Consider the following 16,741-nt stretch of genomic DNA (forward strand, 5'->3'; position numbering starts at 1 on the left):
GGGGGGAAAAAAACAAAATCGGTCCGGAACGTGAAACGAAACAGACTCTTCGGGATAATCTATCTTATCGAGTTATGAGTGCGCAGTTCGAGAGGGTCAAAAGGGGAAGAAATTGCGTTAGATTAGGATGGCACGAAGTCGTTTTATTCCGAGCCATCCTCTTTTCTCGAATCGTCCAACCTCGCCGCCTGTATTTCGCCTTCCGGTGATTCTATCATCATCCACGTACGTTTGATTTTATTCACTCTGACTCTGCTTCCAAGCCTGGATCTTTCGATGTAACTCGCACAATGTCACTTTGGAAAATTATACGAGAATTATACTTTTGCCTTGTCGTATATCATCGCATAATTTATTAAGCGTGCGAGAGACCGTAAGAAAGTAGCAATAAATTATGCGAATTTTTTTTCATGAAATATTTTCTGTAAAACTTCTCTTATATATTATAGAACTACGCTTTCAGCGCGATTGAGACTCTGCATGGTTTTCTAATTAACAACTCTTATCGCATGCTTAAATGAGAAAGTATACTTTCCGGTTATATATATGGTATAATTTATGAAACTATTTAAAAAAATCATGTATTCTGTATGTCTCTACATATATTTTTATGTATTTTGTGTACAATTAGTGCATGCAGAATTATTTTTATTTATAATTATCTCGATTAACGAAATCATCATTGAAATATTAAACTAAAATCACGTTCCTGTTTTAACATTTAATTGCAGCACAGTGTGATTACAATGTGAAGCGCAATGACGTGAAAAGCATGTATATACACTACATTGTATAAGATATATTTATTATTTATACGTAGTCTCTCATCCCGTGATGAAATTATTTCAAATGTAAAACTCTGTCGATTGTTTCACGGCGATAATTACATTGTCCGTACAATTTTAACAAGCTGGGATATCATATTGCAGATCTAAAAGTAGGACACTTTGTGCGAGACGTGTGGCGACATTGTTTAATAAAAAAAAACATGTTTTACTAGATTGTAAACCAATCGCATCGTTTAACGCTACTCTGTGTAACGAATGATCCATAGCGAAAAGTCAATACCAAATATTCGGCTAGTTGAGCCGTATATGTAATTGGTCCCATCGACTGTTTCGGATAAAAACATGAAACGAGAAAAATAGACAGTTAAAATTTTATTTGCTTGCACGGTAGAATACACTTTCTTGTATTTATGTGTGACGTATTATTATATATAATAATATGTACAATACAGTATACCATTTATTTTGTCTAATGATTTCATTTGCTCTTTACCCCTTTTAAATGATTATTTCAGTTAAGCTATTTATTATACACTAACAGTGATTTTTAGAAAATATTTTTTGTCAGAAAGAAATAGAGATATATTTTATATATGATTATTATTATTTTTTGTAAGATTAATTTGTGTGCAATTTACCTTAGAAATACTTATTGTTAGAAATTAATGATATTAATAAAATGGCTTTAATTTATTTACGGTAGTTTGTCTACAGGGAAAATAATCATTTTCTTCTGCGGGTAATTATGGACCATATAAAGAGTAATAAGCAAAAGAGCAATATCGACAGGATTAAACAAGGATGAATATATTCTCACGGAGCAAGCAAGGTGCAGGCAAACGAAAGGTGTAAGCTTAGATTAATAGGGGTCGATTTCAGTATCGGAGATGGCAAATCGCGGTAATTAATATCGCCATTTGTTCCGCGTCACGTGCACGCCTACGCGCATGCATACACAGCGTACACGTTCGTAGAATATACAAACATACCCACGCATACAATCGAGCGAATTGTACGTAGACGACATACACGCCAGAGGGGGGGGGGGACAGGCATACGTTCGGTTCAATTGAAAGGCTAAATACATATATCCCAACTTCTCGAAGATATTAATTAGCTTTTGCGGTTCATCGAGCCTCGGTCTCTACGGAAGGTCCTCGGAATTGGTACATATTTCACACGCAGCCACTCAATTTCGATGGGTGCGTGCAATTGCTCGCGTAGTGACTCGTTGGGATTTAATTGTTGCATTCGAGAATTTGTATGGTTCATTGATGCGCGCACTGCTTGAAATGAGCAACGATCTAGCACGTTTGAATGGCTCTGAAAGGGGAAATTGACATAGCATATAAATGCATTTTGGAAGTTATTATATGATAATTTACTTTTGAATTAGAAAAAATAATTAAACGTGTTTGATTGATTGATTGATGATTACTTTAATTTAATCTAAAAATTTGCACAAATGAAGCAAAGCCCATGAAATGGACAATCAATGCAAAAACAGTTTAGACAAGTAATGTTTATTTAAAGCATTGATCCAAAGCTAATCGATAAATACATGTATCACGATTACATTTGATTTGCTAAATCGGGCTTTCAATTGAATCTGCTACTACGTTATAATCTAATAATCTGCTGGGATATTACCGTTCTTGTGAAATCAAAATCGACATCTATTGATGCGTAGTTTCAATTGGCGCATTGAGACGTGGGATTTGCAAACGCCAATTGCTTGTTAGTAACATGCGCAATCAATATGAACAGACTCTATTCTGGAGTTTCAATTGATTCTCTTTATCTTCTATTTTCCATCCTCTATCTCTTTCATCATGTTATTTTATCTTCCACATACCATAAATTAAATAAATACATTAAAGATATATTAACGAAATTTGTTTGATTTCGATATCTTAGTTATCTTTTATATAGTATGCAAAAAATAGACGCAATATAGTTTTAAATAAATAATTAATATTTATATATAATCATCTTACTTTGACTTACATCGGTCAGAAAATAATAACTAACGTTATGATTTGTGTAAATGATGTGATAATTTCTTGTGTAAGTACTATGCATAAGCGATATGATAGAAATTGTTGAAAACATTTTACAAAGTCTGCACACTTCTCTGATATAACAATTTATTAAGTTTGCTGACTGTTTAATTTTGACGAAACTATGCTGCATTTATCCCAGTAATGCCATTTCTCTCTGCAAAATTCGCCCAACTATGCTCGTAAAATAATGATTTTCTACTATTTATTTCATGAAATACTATAAGTAACTGGAATTATTGTTCAGCCACAACAAAGGTTAATTATTCGGTAGTGCGCTTAATGTATGCCATGAATCGGAATCATTTTCAACAGCGTGGATGATATTATCCAGTTTTATCTAAAATCGATGAAAATTATAAGTAAAATCTCTTTTTAAAACATTTATAAATCCGGCTAACGACGTTGTGCGTTATATTTTAAACATTTAAGCAACGTTGTCTTATTTCATTGTTTTAATATTAATATCACAAACAAATTTTTTAATAATTTTTATCTTTTTAAGTTTTTCTTCTGACAAATGTTTTATCTAAAGAGTAATACAATTAATCCATAAATATAAATATGTAATATACAGTACTCGTGCCCAACAGCAATTTCATTTCTACTTCTTTGTTTTTCGCATCTCGTTATTTGTTTTCGTGAAATGGCCAACATGCACGCAAAACTGTGTTGCGTAGATTCATTCAAAACCAGAATTATTCTACAACGAATGTTATGAAAGTTCAATTTCAATCTAAATCTGTCTGGCTATTTTGAAGATATATGTGAAGGATAAAAAATTAATAAAATATCAGAAAGACCAAATAATTTATAATTAATATGTTAAAGCATTGATTCTAATACTATGCATAATTAATTTTTGTACTAATTTTCAAAATTTTAATAAAGAATAGATGAAACTAAGTTAACTTGTAAATATAATTAGACTGCATGAACTTCGAAAATAAAATTTGATTTAAAAATTAAATTTTATATAGAATTTCGAATTAAATTGAAAAAAAACTTTAAAGAAAAACAAGACGAATTGTGAAGTTTATAATATTGCGAGAGAGAGAGAGAGAGAGAGAGAGAGGGGGAGGGAGAAAGAGATTGAAAATGTATTAAAAATCTTGAATTATAATCTCTGAAACCTTGAATTATAATCTCTGAAATTAAAACATTGAAGATTTTTATATTAAATTTACAAATATATGTATAAGCAACTGTAACAAGTTTATCAATGATATTAAAATGTAGAGTCTTTCATGTTTTTTAATGTGATCTGTAATTGAAGTAATCCATGTTAATCCAAGTCAACGAGGTCAAACATTATATAATCTCTCATTTTGCATCGTAAAAAGAAGTATTTTGTAACTTTGTATGACAAAGTAGAGAGTAAAAGATAATTAAAAAGCCATTAAAGAGAAAATAATTAAGTTTTCTTATATAATATTATAATTCTCAGATTTTTCTCAATATAATTATAGTAATCTTTATTTCTTATATACATGTATATGAGAAATTTCTTATATATATTTTATATATATGTATAAGAAATTATATATATAATTTTATAAAGTGGCTTAAATAAAATGTTACAGATTAATATGTCAGGAACCACGCTGGATTAAACAACCGTACTATATATAATTGATTGTACAACAGATCTCTATTTTTTATGATTCATAACTTTTGATATAATGGTTTTAGAAAGAAACATTTTAAGTAAGAGTTTCTTGGTTTTTATGTTACTTTTTTCATAAGATACCTTTTCAAATTTTAAAGTTGCTTGTCTGCCGTTTCTTCAGGAAGCTTTCAAAATTCAATTGTAGAACACTTAAAAGGCCATCTTCGATCGGGCTGGAACTTGGTAGCCCCTAATAATAATATTTGTGTGAATTTTGTATCTTTTTTTCAATTTAGCAAACTGTACGCCGATTATTTGTCGGTCTTGAAACATAACTCTTTACACAGAAATATTATTATTTCTCTATTTATCTCTATTTAATTTTTAGATTTATGTCGGTCCAGTTTCATTTATCATCACTTAAAAGCCTCTTTAATAAGAAAATCGCCATCTGAATCACTTATTTTTATCCAGTGGATCCTGACGTATTAATCTGTAGCACTGTATTTGAGCCGCTCTGTGTGTGTGTGTGTGTGGGGAGGGGGGGTGTGTGGGTGTGTCAAGAATATATGTATATATACATATGTTCTTGATACTGAACTGAACTAAATATATATATTCAGTTATATATTCCATTCTTCTATTTTTATTTAATTTATTAAATATAATTTTATTGGAAAAATAAGAATATCTCATCCATATTTAATAGTTGTTTTATTATTTACATTTGCACTGCTAATTCGTTATATATATATACAATATATATATATAAAACCATTATATTACATTATAAAAGAATAATTTTTGATCTTTCAAACTAAAAGATCTGTCGTTATCATATCAATTTCATGATGGCTTTTTTTAAAGTGCGTTAATATTTTTATTATTCTATTGTTTTTTATTTTAATGTATTTGCTATACCTTGTCATGCTTATTATTTTTTTTCTACATTATTTATTACAATAAAAGTCAAGTATGCATTAAAGATCTAGCAAACCCCATTCGTCATACATTGGAAGTCTCTTCATCATCAATTTTTTATAACTCTCGCCCTTTAGACCCGGATTTGAATAAGAGCCACTGCTCATGATTTCATCCAAATCTTTCGCCTCAGTCTTACAGCACAGCACGATCGGTAAAATTGAGAAGGATGCTATCATTCCATAGCTGGCTCTACGTTTTAGGGTAGCTTTCAGTTCTTCTATGGTGGGTGGCTGCGTCTTGCAGCCCAGTCGCTTCATAGTCGCCGACAGTGCGCTAAGATATTCATTTAATAAAACATCTTTCTTGTTTTCAATGACATCCGGGGAAGGACTTGTACTGAGAAAATACTGAAGATCGATTGCCGGCGATGTGTAGACACATAGTTGGAAGTCCACCTGTAATATCAAACGAACTCTGTCGATCGATCGATTTTTTGAGCTCCTAGCAATTGAATTGGAAATGAAATTCGTGCCCCGGGAAAGAAGTGGGACTCGTGTTTAGGAAGTCGCGGCGAGAAAGTTGAGAGTTTGCGCGAATGACACGGGCAGACAGGTGGCGGATGTACCTGAATGCGATCAAACTGGATTTATGCATTATTCATAATATACTGCAATTTCAAATATCTCATATTAGCGCCGCCACTTTGTCTTGATCTCTAAAGTCAACATTGTGGATCATTAAAATGTATTAACATATATTGTATACTTTTCAGAATATTATGTATTTTGTTTATTTTTACGTAAATTTATTTTGCATTGCATTCAACTACAAAAATAATAATGAAAATTCAGAAATATTATAGATAAGTAAAATAAAGTGACCGATGCTATATTTAAATTATGCTCACAATCCTTTACATTTTTCAAAATTAATCTTTTAAGATATTACAGTTTTAAAGTAAATATACGCTGTTTTAACAATATAAATCATGTCATTACATGCAGGTACAAATTAGATTTCATAAATTTCGTCATTTAATCTTAAATTTTAATCCTGATTATAATAAATCAATAAGCATTTATATTTAAAGAAAATACATGATTTTTTATAATGTGGTGGTACTTACACAAATGTGCTGAATAGGTTTGCCATTATTGTCATATTTGAACAACATATTGTTTACCCAAAAATCACCGTGATTAATAACATTGAATTCATCCTCACATGGCTTGGTTGCATTTATACCTATTTTATATATGTGGTCGGTGAGTTTAGCAATTTTTTCCGAGTATCTAATAATAAAAGTCACATAAACATGGAATTCTATAAAATTATGAAAAAAATCATAAATATTTGCTGTGTATATTCTAAACAACAATTTGTGCTTCTATATTTGCCAGTTTCTGCTTATTATATATACGCTTATTTACGTTATCTTAAATATTAAGAATTAGATTAATAAATATTGCGTGTATGGATGTAGGGTAAATCTTACTTTTTCATTCCCGGCCAATTTGCAACCTCATCTGCTAAAGCTTTAACACTCATATTAAAAAAATTGCTCATTTCTGGTGGGTACTGCTCGTTAAACATTCCTTTCGAATACATCTCTTTTTGCTTTGGTTCCTAGATATTAAAATATTTTTATCAAAGAATATTGATATTTATTCATTTAATTATAAAATTTAGTAAATAAGTTTGTGGTGTAGACTGGAAGTTTAGAACGTTATATGTATACATGAGGCTATATAAAAAAATCTACGACATTAATTTTAATAATATATGATTTCTTAACAAATTTAGAGAATATTTTTTCTTGAAGATAGTTACGAGGAGAACCATTGTTACAATTTCTTAATGTAAATTTCAATATAAATTACAAATTACGATTTTATAAATGTAGAAGGACTTACTGCTTACAATTAGTTAGGCACATACGTGTCCATTTAAGTTAAAAGCTGAAAGCCCTTCCTTTTTAATTGCTTTATTTTTGAAGGTATTTGATATACGCGATATTTTAGTCGAGGAAAAGTCGATTTTCCTTAGGTACTAATTGTAAGAGAATAATTTGATATTTAAATCAAATAATTAGGACTCTCGATGATAAATAATAAAAATTAAAACAGAATAAATACTTTTACTTCGCCAGTCAAATAATAAACAACAATGGAAATATTAATCAATTCTACTGGCCATTATAATCGCCAAGACAATACGACCACGATTTGGTTCGATTATCGTCATGTAATCTTTGATACTTATATATAAGCATCTCATTTAAATAATTAAATTTATTGTGAAAAAACCCTGGCTGAGGTAATATTTTTCGCAATAAATTTAATTATTTAAATGAGATGCTTATAATATAAGTATTAAAGATATTACATGACGATAATCGAACCAAATCGTGGTCGTATTGTCTTGGCGATTATAATGGCCAGTAGAGTCGATTAATATTTCCATACTTGCGTTCTCCTGATCACTTGACTGTGACATCACATTCCAACCATATACGTCAACACGTTACGAGCAGATCAGCTTTCCGACTTTCTAGTCCCGAAGCACTCATCCATAGCGTAACGGAGATCGTGAGAATTATTAAATTGTATTTGTTATGCCGCTAATGATGACGCAATGCGGAGTCGAAACGTTCAGACAAAGATGTAAGAAGAATAAATAAGTAAATTTTGATTTATCACACGCACACAAATAATCGCGTTGACTGAGGACCAGATTTAATTTGATATATGATTTTGAGTAAATTGTAGTTTTTTTTTCATGAAAGATATTTTTTAAAATTGTTTTCTTGGCTAAACGCCGAGGCACGTGCTGTAATAAAGGATAATAAAGGATATTGGACTTTGGTTAAAACGGTTATTCTCCGCCAGGCATTTCTACTGGATCATTCGCCGTGTAGTTTCGAACTCCCATTCGACCATACGAAATCGCTGCGGTTTACAGTAACCATTATGCCGCACGCATTATTACAGTGTACATATCTGTAGTATCAGAGGACCACGATATTTAGCTTGGATAGATTCACTTACGTAACAATCGTCAATGGACATAATAACTTTTCCTTATTCTAACATATATCTGTTCGAGCTCTTATAAATTTTTCATGACTTTTATTACTAGTAATTTACTTGAGTCTTAAATGCATCATTTATGACAAAAAAGATGAGTGCTAAATTTCATCTTTTCAAACATGTTATTAAACAATTTGAAACTAATTATATAAGTACAGCATAAGATTAATATATCTGCAAAAGATTTGTAACTTTATATTGTAAATATATTTTATTTTGTATATATTTTATCAATTGCGTCTATAAATTTATTCTGAATTAGAATTTATTATACGAGAAATATTTTTTATTTTTTTTTTAAACAAAAGGTGTTGAATGTATGATATTTTATTCTAAATAAATTAAAACGGATGATGAAATGCACTATTTATAAAATTCCCGATATATACTTATTTGTAAAACGTAAAAACTTTGCTTGCCACTATATATTTATGCAACAAGAAAATTCAATTTAGTATGAAGTTGAGCAATATGTTTGTATGTACACTACACAGTATTAAAACAAAACACTTGTACTTTTTTAAATTATTAATTAGAAACTACTTTTCTATAGAATTAAAGTGTTAAGCACATTGTCTTAAAGCTTTACAAGTTTCAAACTTATCTCTTGACAGTATTCGAAGAAATTAATGTTTCGTCGCTTCAAAATACATTAATGTCTATTACATGAAACTTTTGAATATTTCCGACGATTATGTATAATGCGTGTTTAATACTTCGTATAATATAGTGCAAGAAGTCTCCTAGCATGCAATACAAAATGATTTTTCCATATAAATATATTACTTATATCATGCATGGGTTTTACATATTAACATGGAAATTTGCACCTTGTATGGTCCATGGTTTTGTGCCACTGACCTGAATTTGTGATAATCGCAATGAGACATTACAAGTAAGTCACGCGTGGTGATTTACCTTCTCGCATATGGCTATTGAAGTTGCGTGGAACCTGGCTAGTCCGTCAAGCGCCAATATGGTATGAGCTAGGTCAAGGCCAGACAGACGATCGGCCATGCGAAAGCCGAGAGGCGCGAGATCCTCCATCACCAGAAGCGTTGGATTTTTATTTTGCACGTATAGGCCTTTCCCGCTTAAGCGATGCTCCGGCCCTAACAACTTATTCATTTTATCCAAAGTATCTGACATCATCGATATCTCGGTGTGAAACATGCCTGATAATTCGATCTGTAAAAAGTTTATTTAAGATTATTTAATTAAATTTATTTAAGATTAACAAATAAAATCTTTTAATCAAACAAGCATGCAATTATTTTTGTAATGTAAGGGTTTAAATAAAAAGTCTTGGTTTCCCAGAGATGACAAATAAATAATAATTCTATTCCGCAAATCAAAATTGATTTTAAAATGACTGAAGCATATATTTTTCTTCCAATATTTGTGCCTCTTTGAACTTGATAAAAATAATTTTATTTTCAATCATTGATTGCCTTGAAAATAATTGTCTTGATCTTTTTGTTGAATAGAAATCTACTTCGAAATAGTGGAATCTGCATCAGTTTGATGCATTTGCATTAGAAATATTATATTAGTTCAATCAACTTACCATGTCCTGACGAATGCCTTCAACTAGAGGCGAGATTTTGACAATGATTGATTTCTTCTCCGTAATTTTACTGCCGCCTTGGTCACGCGAAAATTCGGCAGTAACCCTAATCATGTCGCTGGTGTAGTTGTCACCCTTAGCCGTGGCCGGTTTCGAGACTATATCGATCACCTGAATCGAGTTGTCGCCTTCCGACTTTCGCAGGATCTTCTCGACGAAGCATAGATTCAGCCATGCCGGTGTCTCTAGGGCCATTTCTGAAATTGGAATTGGAATTGGAGAATTTTCCCGACAAATCATTGTTCTTCCCGCCGTGTCACGAAACGCGAAAACGATTCTTTACGATAACTTATTGTTCGCGGCGAGATTTATCACGTTTTCTTTCTCCCTTTCCAGCCGGCTCCCTCCCACTCATTCCGGCCTTTCCACCCTTTTCTTCGTCGCGCCTCTTCCGCCGTTTTTTCCTTGCCTCCCCGTCGTTTCTTTCTTTATGTCCGATATTCAAGACGGGCGCATTCTCCTACGTTTGAGATCGCTGTTTCAATTAAGAGCGTAATGGAAAGCCGCCTTACCCTTTTCCCTTTTTGGCCAACGGTATACGTACGTTCCGCGTTGAGATCCCGTCGAACGTGATCGAGTTGCGGTATTTGCGAGAAATTTACGACGCGTCTGGCGCGCCGCGATCGCGTACGTACTTGTGGTCAAACGACGTCGGCCATATTTCACCTTGATGAGTTTTCTCAGAAATGTTTTCCGCGGTTTTCTCAGAATCAAATCCGCTTATTATTAGATGGACGTTTAATGAGGAACTTAACTTATGAGGAACACATATAATTTTAATAATATATAAATAATTTATAGCATATGATGTAAACCACATTGAAAATGGTTTACTAATTAAGTGCCAGAAATACAAATAAGTGACAAAACTTTTTATTCTTTAATCGACTTCAAATAAATTTTATTTTAATTAAATTGTAATACATTTTAATTGCAATAATTAATGTAATAAATTGATTAAAATGGATTTAAGAGAATTTTAATAAAATAGATGGTAACATTTAAAAAATGCATATAATTATACAAATCGTATACTTCATAAATATGTATTGATATGTCTGATTACGTAATACCTCTTTTTCATACTATTTTTACATTAAATAACTCTAACATACTAACATTAATCATTACGAAAACAAAAACAAAAATGAGGTTAAAGTTAAAAACTATTCGTTTGTCGTAATAATTGCTCAAGCAAGTATGTAATCGCGTATGTCATGCTTAGATAAAGCGTAACACATAATTATACACTTGCAGTAGAGTCACTGTGTTATTAAAGAATATGAACGTATAATTTCTTTATATCGAAGTCAAATTAGGATTATCATTTAATCGAAATCGTTGTACATTGTTACGTCTTAATATGTTACCTTTTATTTATTTGAAAAAATTGCCTTTTGCTAGCTTCACAATTTTCAATGTCAATAATCATCAATTTGCCACGTCACGTAGTTAAATATGTAAATCTGTTTGATTGTTCGTTTTATTATATTACCATTATTGTAGTTTTTTCTAAGAAGTATTTACGACAGATTTCTATATATTTTTATTTTAATACATTTTAATATTAGAATAACATACTATATTGCTTAATTGTTAAAGACATCAAAAGTCGGCCTCAAGTCGTCGAGAGATACAAAAATATCGCTAATTATATTTGCTGCAGAGCAAACTCATAAAGTACATGTAACACTCAAATGAATCTTGTTAGATTAAATCTACTTATCTTAAAAGAAAACAAACTTAAGTTTTTTCCTCAATTTTGATGAACTTTGGATATGTTGCAATACAAATGAAAATAAGAGTATTTTTAGTGCTCTTACGCATGTAAAAGGAGTGAAACACTCTATCGGAAAAAATTAATTTTTATGTTTCTAATTTAAGCGTATATCTCACCGAAACGATAAGGGATAGGCAAAAAGGTTCTAACTGAACTTTTAATACATACGATTTTATAGTGACGCTTCTTTTATGATGCACGAAATTGTGATTAATATTATGTTATTGTGTAAATACATTTATTAATATTACCATGTTGCATCATTCTAATTAATTTTTTTATCTTTTTGAATAAGCCTTGATACCAAACTAAAGTTTGGTTTATTTAATTGACTTTTTAAACTATATTTTAATAAATATATTACTATCATTATATGTCAAAATTATATGTGTGCTTATTATATTTATGCAGTCAGAAATGATTAATCAAATCGACATCATGCATTCGACGTCGATGCATCGATGAATAGTCGATGTCGAATACTGACTAGTATTTTTGTCATTTTTGGCCTTATATTTACTTATACTGTTTTTTTTGTAATTGTTTTTATGTTAATTGAGTAATCATAAATATTTCTATAATATTTCTATGTCTTTTGGCCAATTCTCCCCCTCCCTCTCTTTCTCTTTCTATTCACATCGAATACGTAATATACATATATGTATATATTTATATTGTGCTTTCCGACTTTGGATTAATTCGAAATTGAGTTAGCCGAAAGACAATAAAAGTCTTACAGAAATAGTCTCAATTTCTCAATTAAAAACAATTGTGAAGATGACAAAGCAAGGTCGAAGATGACAAAGATATCAACTAGTATCTGATATCAACTATTTATCGATGCAATTGACGTCAATTCAACTAATAATTTCTGGTTGTTAATCTCAAAAAGCGTAACAAATTTTATTGCATTGAGAAATTGAAATGATATTTGTTATGGCCTATCTTCTTTAATTTAAGAAGTAAAGAAAAGACGTCGTTATTTTTTTGTGTTGGACAGATGTATTCGATTTATATTGATATTCGATTTCTACATTATTATATTAATTTTTATAAAGTATATGATTGTTTAAAGATATGGAAAATTATTTATGCGGCTCTAAAAAATATTGTCTATAAGCTAGACAAATATCATAACAACTTTTATAATCACGTTCGTAATGTTTGCGTTATGTATGTTTATAACTTAAACTCTTCTTCTCTCAAACTCATGTAACTCCATGCAAATTAGACGGAATAAACTTTTGAGATTTTCCACTGATGTAGCATTTTTGTAAAATCATATTTTCTTAAATTATATTAAAGTCTATAAAATTATGTGTCATATAATTTATTCAGGTGCTTTTTATTCCTATTTATTCATATTTATATCATTGCATTATCACATATTATTGCATTATTAGCAAGTTGATCTCATATTTTTGAAGTATAATACGGTATAAGAGTTCACTATAATTACATGTTTTACAAGACTTTATCTAAAACTTTTATCAATAAATTCCGACCGAATGTCAGTTTGTGGAAAACAGAGTGTTGATAATAATCGACACACTAACCTGTAAAAATTGCTTCGACTTTGGTTGTCTATTTCACTTAAATCCTCACTTCACTGTGCCGTTTCGTAAAGTCGCGAAGTGATGCACGCAGAACTCAGAAGTGACAGGCTTTATATCTACATCAGTGCATTCTTTTATACTCTTGAATGAAATTGCGGGTATACGTATATTTTCATTCGCTACCGCAGATGACGACTGTCACGAACATGACATATGATCTGCTTGGTCACCATTTATACCGTCGGACTTCCTGATTTATTCTGAGCCTGAGATAACTGAGATTTGGCATTAAACTCATGTCGATTTAGCCTCAATAAACTAATAGACGTTAACTTAATCGAGAGAGATAACAGAGTGATGATAAGACACTAACACTCGTGCGATCATGAACTGAATACGATAAGCATGATGCCGCTAGAAGCGTGCACTTGCCATCCTGATATTGAGACAAGAGAGGGAGTTCTGTTTCATTGAGACTGGCAAACGTTAAAGGAAATTATAAATGAGTATATATTGTACATGAACGTGTGAATATGTATATTAAGAAAGGAAGATTTCGGAGGAATGCATGAAATTCATCAGATTTTGCACGGAAAATAAGGATTACCTTTTGTTAAAGTTTTGCTACTATTGCTAAATTATAGCTCTCGCTGCAAAAAAATGTTAGTTATCCCTGTTTTACAACTAAATTTGCTATAGTAGCTATAATCCTTTTTTTCCGTGTAAGGATGTACGATTTCCAAAATTAATTCATGCATTATTCGTCGCCGTCCATAATACCGTCATCCTAAACTTGAATAATTTTTCTGAACGGCGAGAATATAGTGGAATTATTCACGAAGGTCGTCTATCATAAGCGTTATCTCGGGATATGAAATTCATATGTGATATTTAAGGGGAAAAAATCTCCGCGGATTTCACACTCTGCGTCAATATATATGCATCTCAGTCAACATACATATTGCTCTTTTATTGAATAAATGAAGCGAGACAACACTTCATCAACGTACTGATAATTAAAGTGACAAATGCGTTTAATATTTGCTTATTATGTATTTTTGCCTGCATGTACATTTAATTTATTACAAAATTGTTCCGCATTATTGTCCTCTTAAAATATTTATTCTTCTTCGATTTCCATGACTAAAAAAATGTGAATTGTCTACTGATCTCTCAAATCATAAAAAATTGTTCATATATATTTTTTCATTTTCATCCACAACTACTTTTGTAATAACATATACGTCTCTAACATTTTTTTACTTAACTTACTTCACTGTACTGTTAATGTAACTCAGATTTTAATAATCATTAAAATATTAATCAAATTTCGACATTTTTAATTTTATAATGATTATTACGAAAATAATTTGGTAAATTTGGAACTGAGACACATGTTAACTATCGTGAGAATTTCCGGTTGGTAATCTTAAGTGCGTGATGCACGCATGTTACTAAGAAACAGCTCGTGTACTTAGAATGTAATATAATAGAAAAAAAAGCAAATTACGAAAGTAAATTATGAAGAAAAGATGTTAATCTAAAATATTTCTGAATGATTTTAATGTCGGCAATCATGTATTAATTGTATTATGTTAATCAAAATGCTTATCTATTCCATACAATGAGATATCGATATATCAATACTACATAATGATAATGATACTATGTCGATACTATGACGATGAACGATAACAATAATCACAGACAATGATATTTCAAAACATCTATTCAAACAATAAGATCGATCTTTTATGTAAAGTATGCTTATTAGACATTTAATTTAATACGTGATTAATAATATAAGGAAAAGACTGTAATATACAAAATTAATTAATTATTTGCACGCAAATGATGAATAAGCAAGGAGTTTGCATTTCATAAAATGCACGCAATCTCTAGAATCTTTATGTAACAGATGATATTTTGTTCTTCAACAATTCGCACGCGCGGTTGTTTCGCTGTTCAGGAAGTTAATTGACGCGATTATAAAATCGCACAGTAAACGTTACGACATCCGCGCAAGTCATCGTTGTCTGTGATTAGTCTTTATCTTGATTATACCATATTATTCGATTTAACAACGTAATCCATTGGATTATGAGCGTGGTATTGCAGCATTGCACATTAGAGTAATAAAAAATTTTATCAGGATCCAATGGGTATTTACCCGTTTACTTTATATCAGATGTTTTTTTTATATCTTTTTTTTCCTTGTACCTTTTTTAGAAGTGGATCCCAGACTTTGTCCAGATTGATAAGGAGCGGAGGAAGGAAAAAGGAGAAAGAGGGAGGGGTTGTTTAAGGGAGAGTAGGGAACAAAGGAAACAATTTAATGTGTGGGAAATAAACTTAATTACTAGAAAGTATTTTTTGGATAGGAGTTCGTTGTCATTTTCTTTGTTTATAGCGGAGGTTTGACGCTTGATATGCACCATCTCCGAGATCAGTCTTTTTGCATATAGGACGGTTTTTTCTTAGTCTGAACATTTTCAAACTCACGGTCAGTTTCTAGTCGATGCGATGGTCGGAGATGATCGAAGAGAAGATTTTTTTATGTCAGCATGATGCTTTTTAACGATACTTTGATTTAAGCTGCCTTTCTGTTTGAATACATCGACACGAGCTCTTAGTTGTGGCTCTAGTAAACCCTTTTTTATTTTATTGATTTTTAATTAGATAAGATTTTTTTTAATTAATAAGTTTTTAAATTTAATCGTTTAATTTTAATCTTGAGTAATACTAAAACTATAAAAATATAAACAAATATAGGAATTACATTTTATTTTAAAAATTAGAGGAACAAATTTTCTTGACATGTATAACGCCATGATATTTTTAAAATATATATATACAAAATTTGTTATCAGATAGCATCCAAAATGTAAAATAACTGCGGCAATGTATATAGAATTAGATTAGAAATATTTTTATGTTAAATTTGAATATTGTATTATATAATATTTTAGTGTTATGTTTCTAACAAATGACTTATTTAATAATTAGTTATGAACTCAATATAAATTAAAATTAGTTTTAATATGACTGTAAATGTCATATTTAAAAACGAATACACGAATAGATTGAGATAATATTGTATCTAATTGTACAGATGTATACGCGGCGATTATCGCACTGCATATATAGACATCTGCTCGATTTGTATTGATCGAGTTTATACATCGATAGGTTATATGTATTGAGAGATTAAACTATTTTTTATTTGTGACATCTATGGATTGCTCGTTTTCGGCTTAGTATTATTTATTATTATTGTTGAAGCATACGAGCTAGATTCTATTGATGTA

At 30.6% G+C, this 16,741-nt stretch overlaps 2 protein-coding genes across 9 annotated transcripts in view; one reads left to right on the forward strand and one right to left on the reverse strand.

Annotated features, from left to right (window-relative positions):
• Positions 1-16,741, forward strand: part of LOC139812652 (protein amalgam) — a 294,458-nt gene that overhangs the window by 122,494 nt on the left and 155,223 nt on the right. The gene's annotated exons all lie outside the window — the stretch shown is intronic.
• LOC139812735 (uncharacterized) lies at positions 5,155-13,806 on the reverse strand. Its single transcript, XM_071777803.1, has 6 exons — positions 13,434-13,806; positions 10,038-10,294; positions 9,389-9,658; positions 6,877-7,007; positions 6,508-6,673; positions 5,155-5,836 (listed from the first exon to the last, which is right to left on the reverse strand). Exons 2-6 carry the CDS (start codon positions 10,290-10,292, stop codon positions 5,438-5,440), a joined length of 1,221 nt encoding a protein of 406 aa, XP_071633904.1. The 5' UTR covers positions 10,293-10,294; positions 13,434-13,806; the 3' UTR covers positions 5,155-5,437.

Source organism: Temnothorax longispinosus, chromosome 5 (genome assembly GCF_030848805.1).
Source record: "Temnothorax longispinosus isolate EJ_2023e chromosome 5, Tlon_JGU_v1, whole genome shotgun sequence".
Lineage (NCBI taxonomy): Eukaryota > Metazoa > Arthropoda > Insecta > Hymenoptera > Formicidae > Temnothorax > Temnothorax longispinosus.

What these genes read in the sequence shown, in the direction of transcription:
- LOC139812735 (XM_071777803.1), bottom strand. Translation starts at nt 10,292, where the DNA reads ATGGCCCTAGAGACACCGGCATGGCTGAATCTATGCTTCGTCGAGAAG. An exon ending in CAATAGCCATATGCGAGAAG is followed by an intron (nt 7,008 to 9,388) that starts GTAAATCACCAC and finishes TTTAATATCTAG; the next exon opens with GAACCAAAGCAAAAAGAGAT. An exon ending in AATTGGCCGGGAATGAAAAA is followed by an intron (nt 6,674 to 6,876) that starts GTAAGATTTACC and finishes TTTTATTATTAG; the next exon opens with ATACTCGGAAAAAATTGCTA.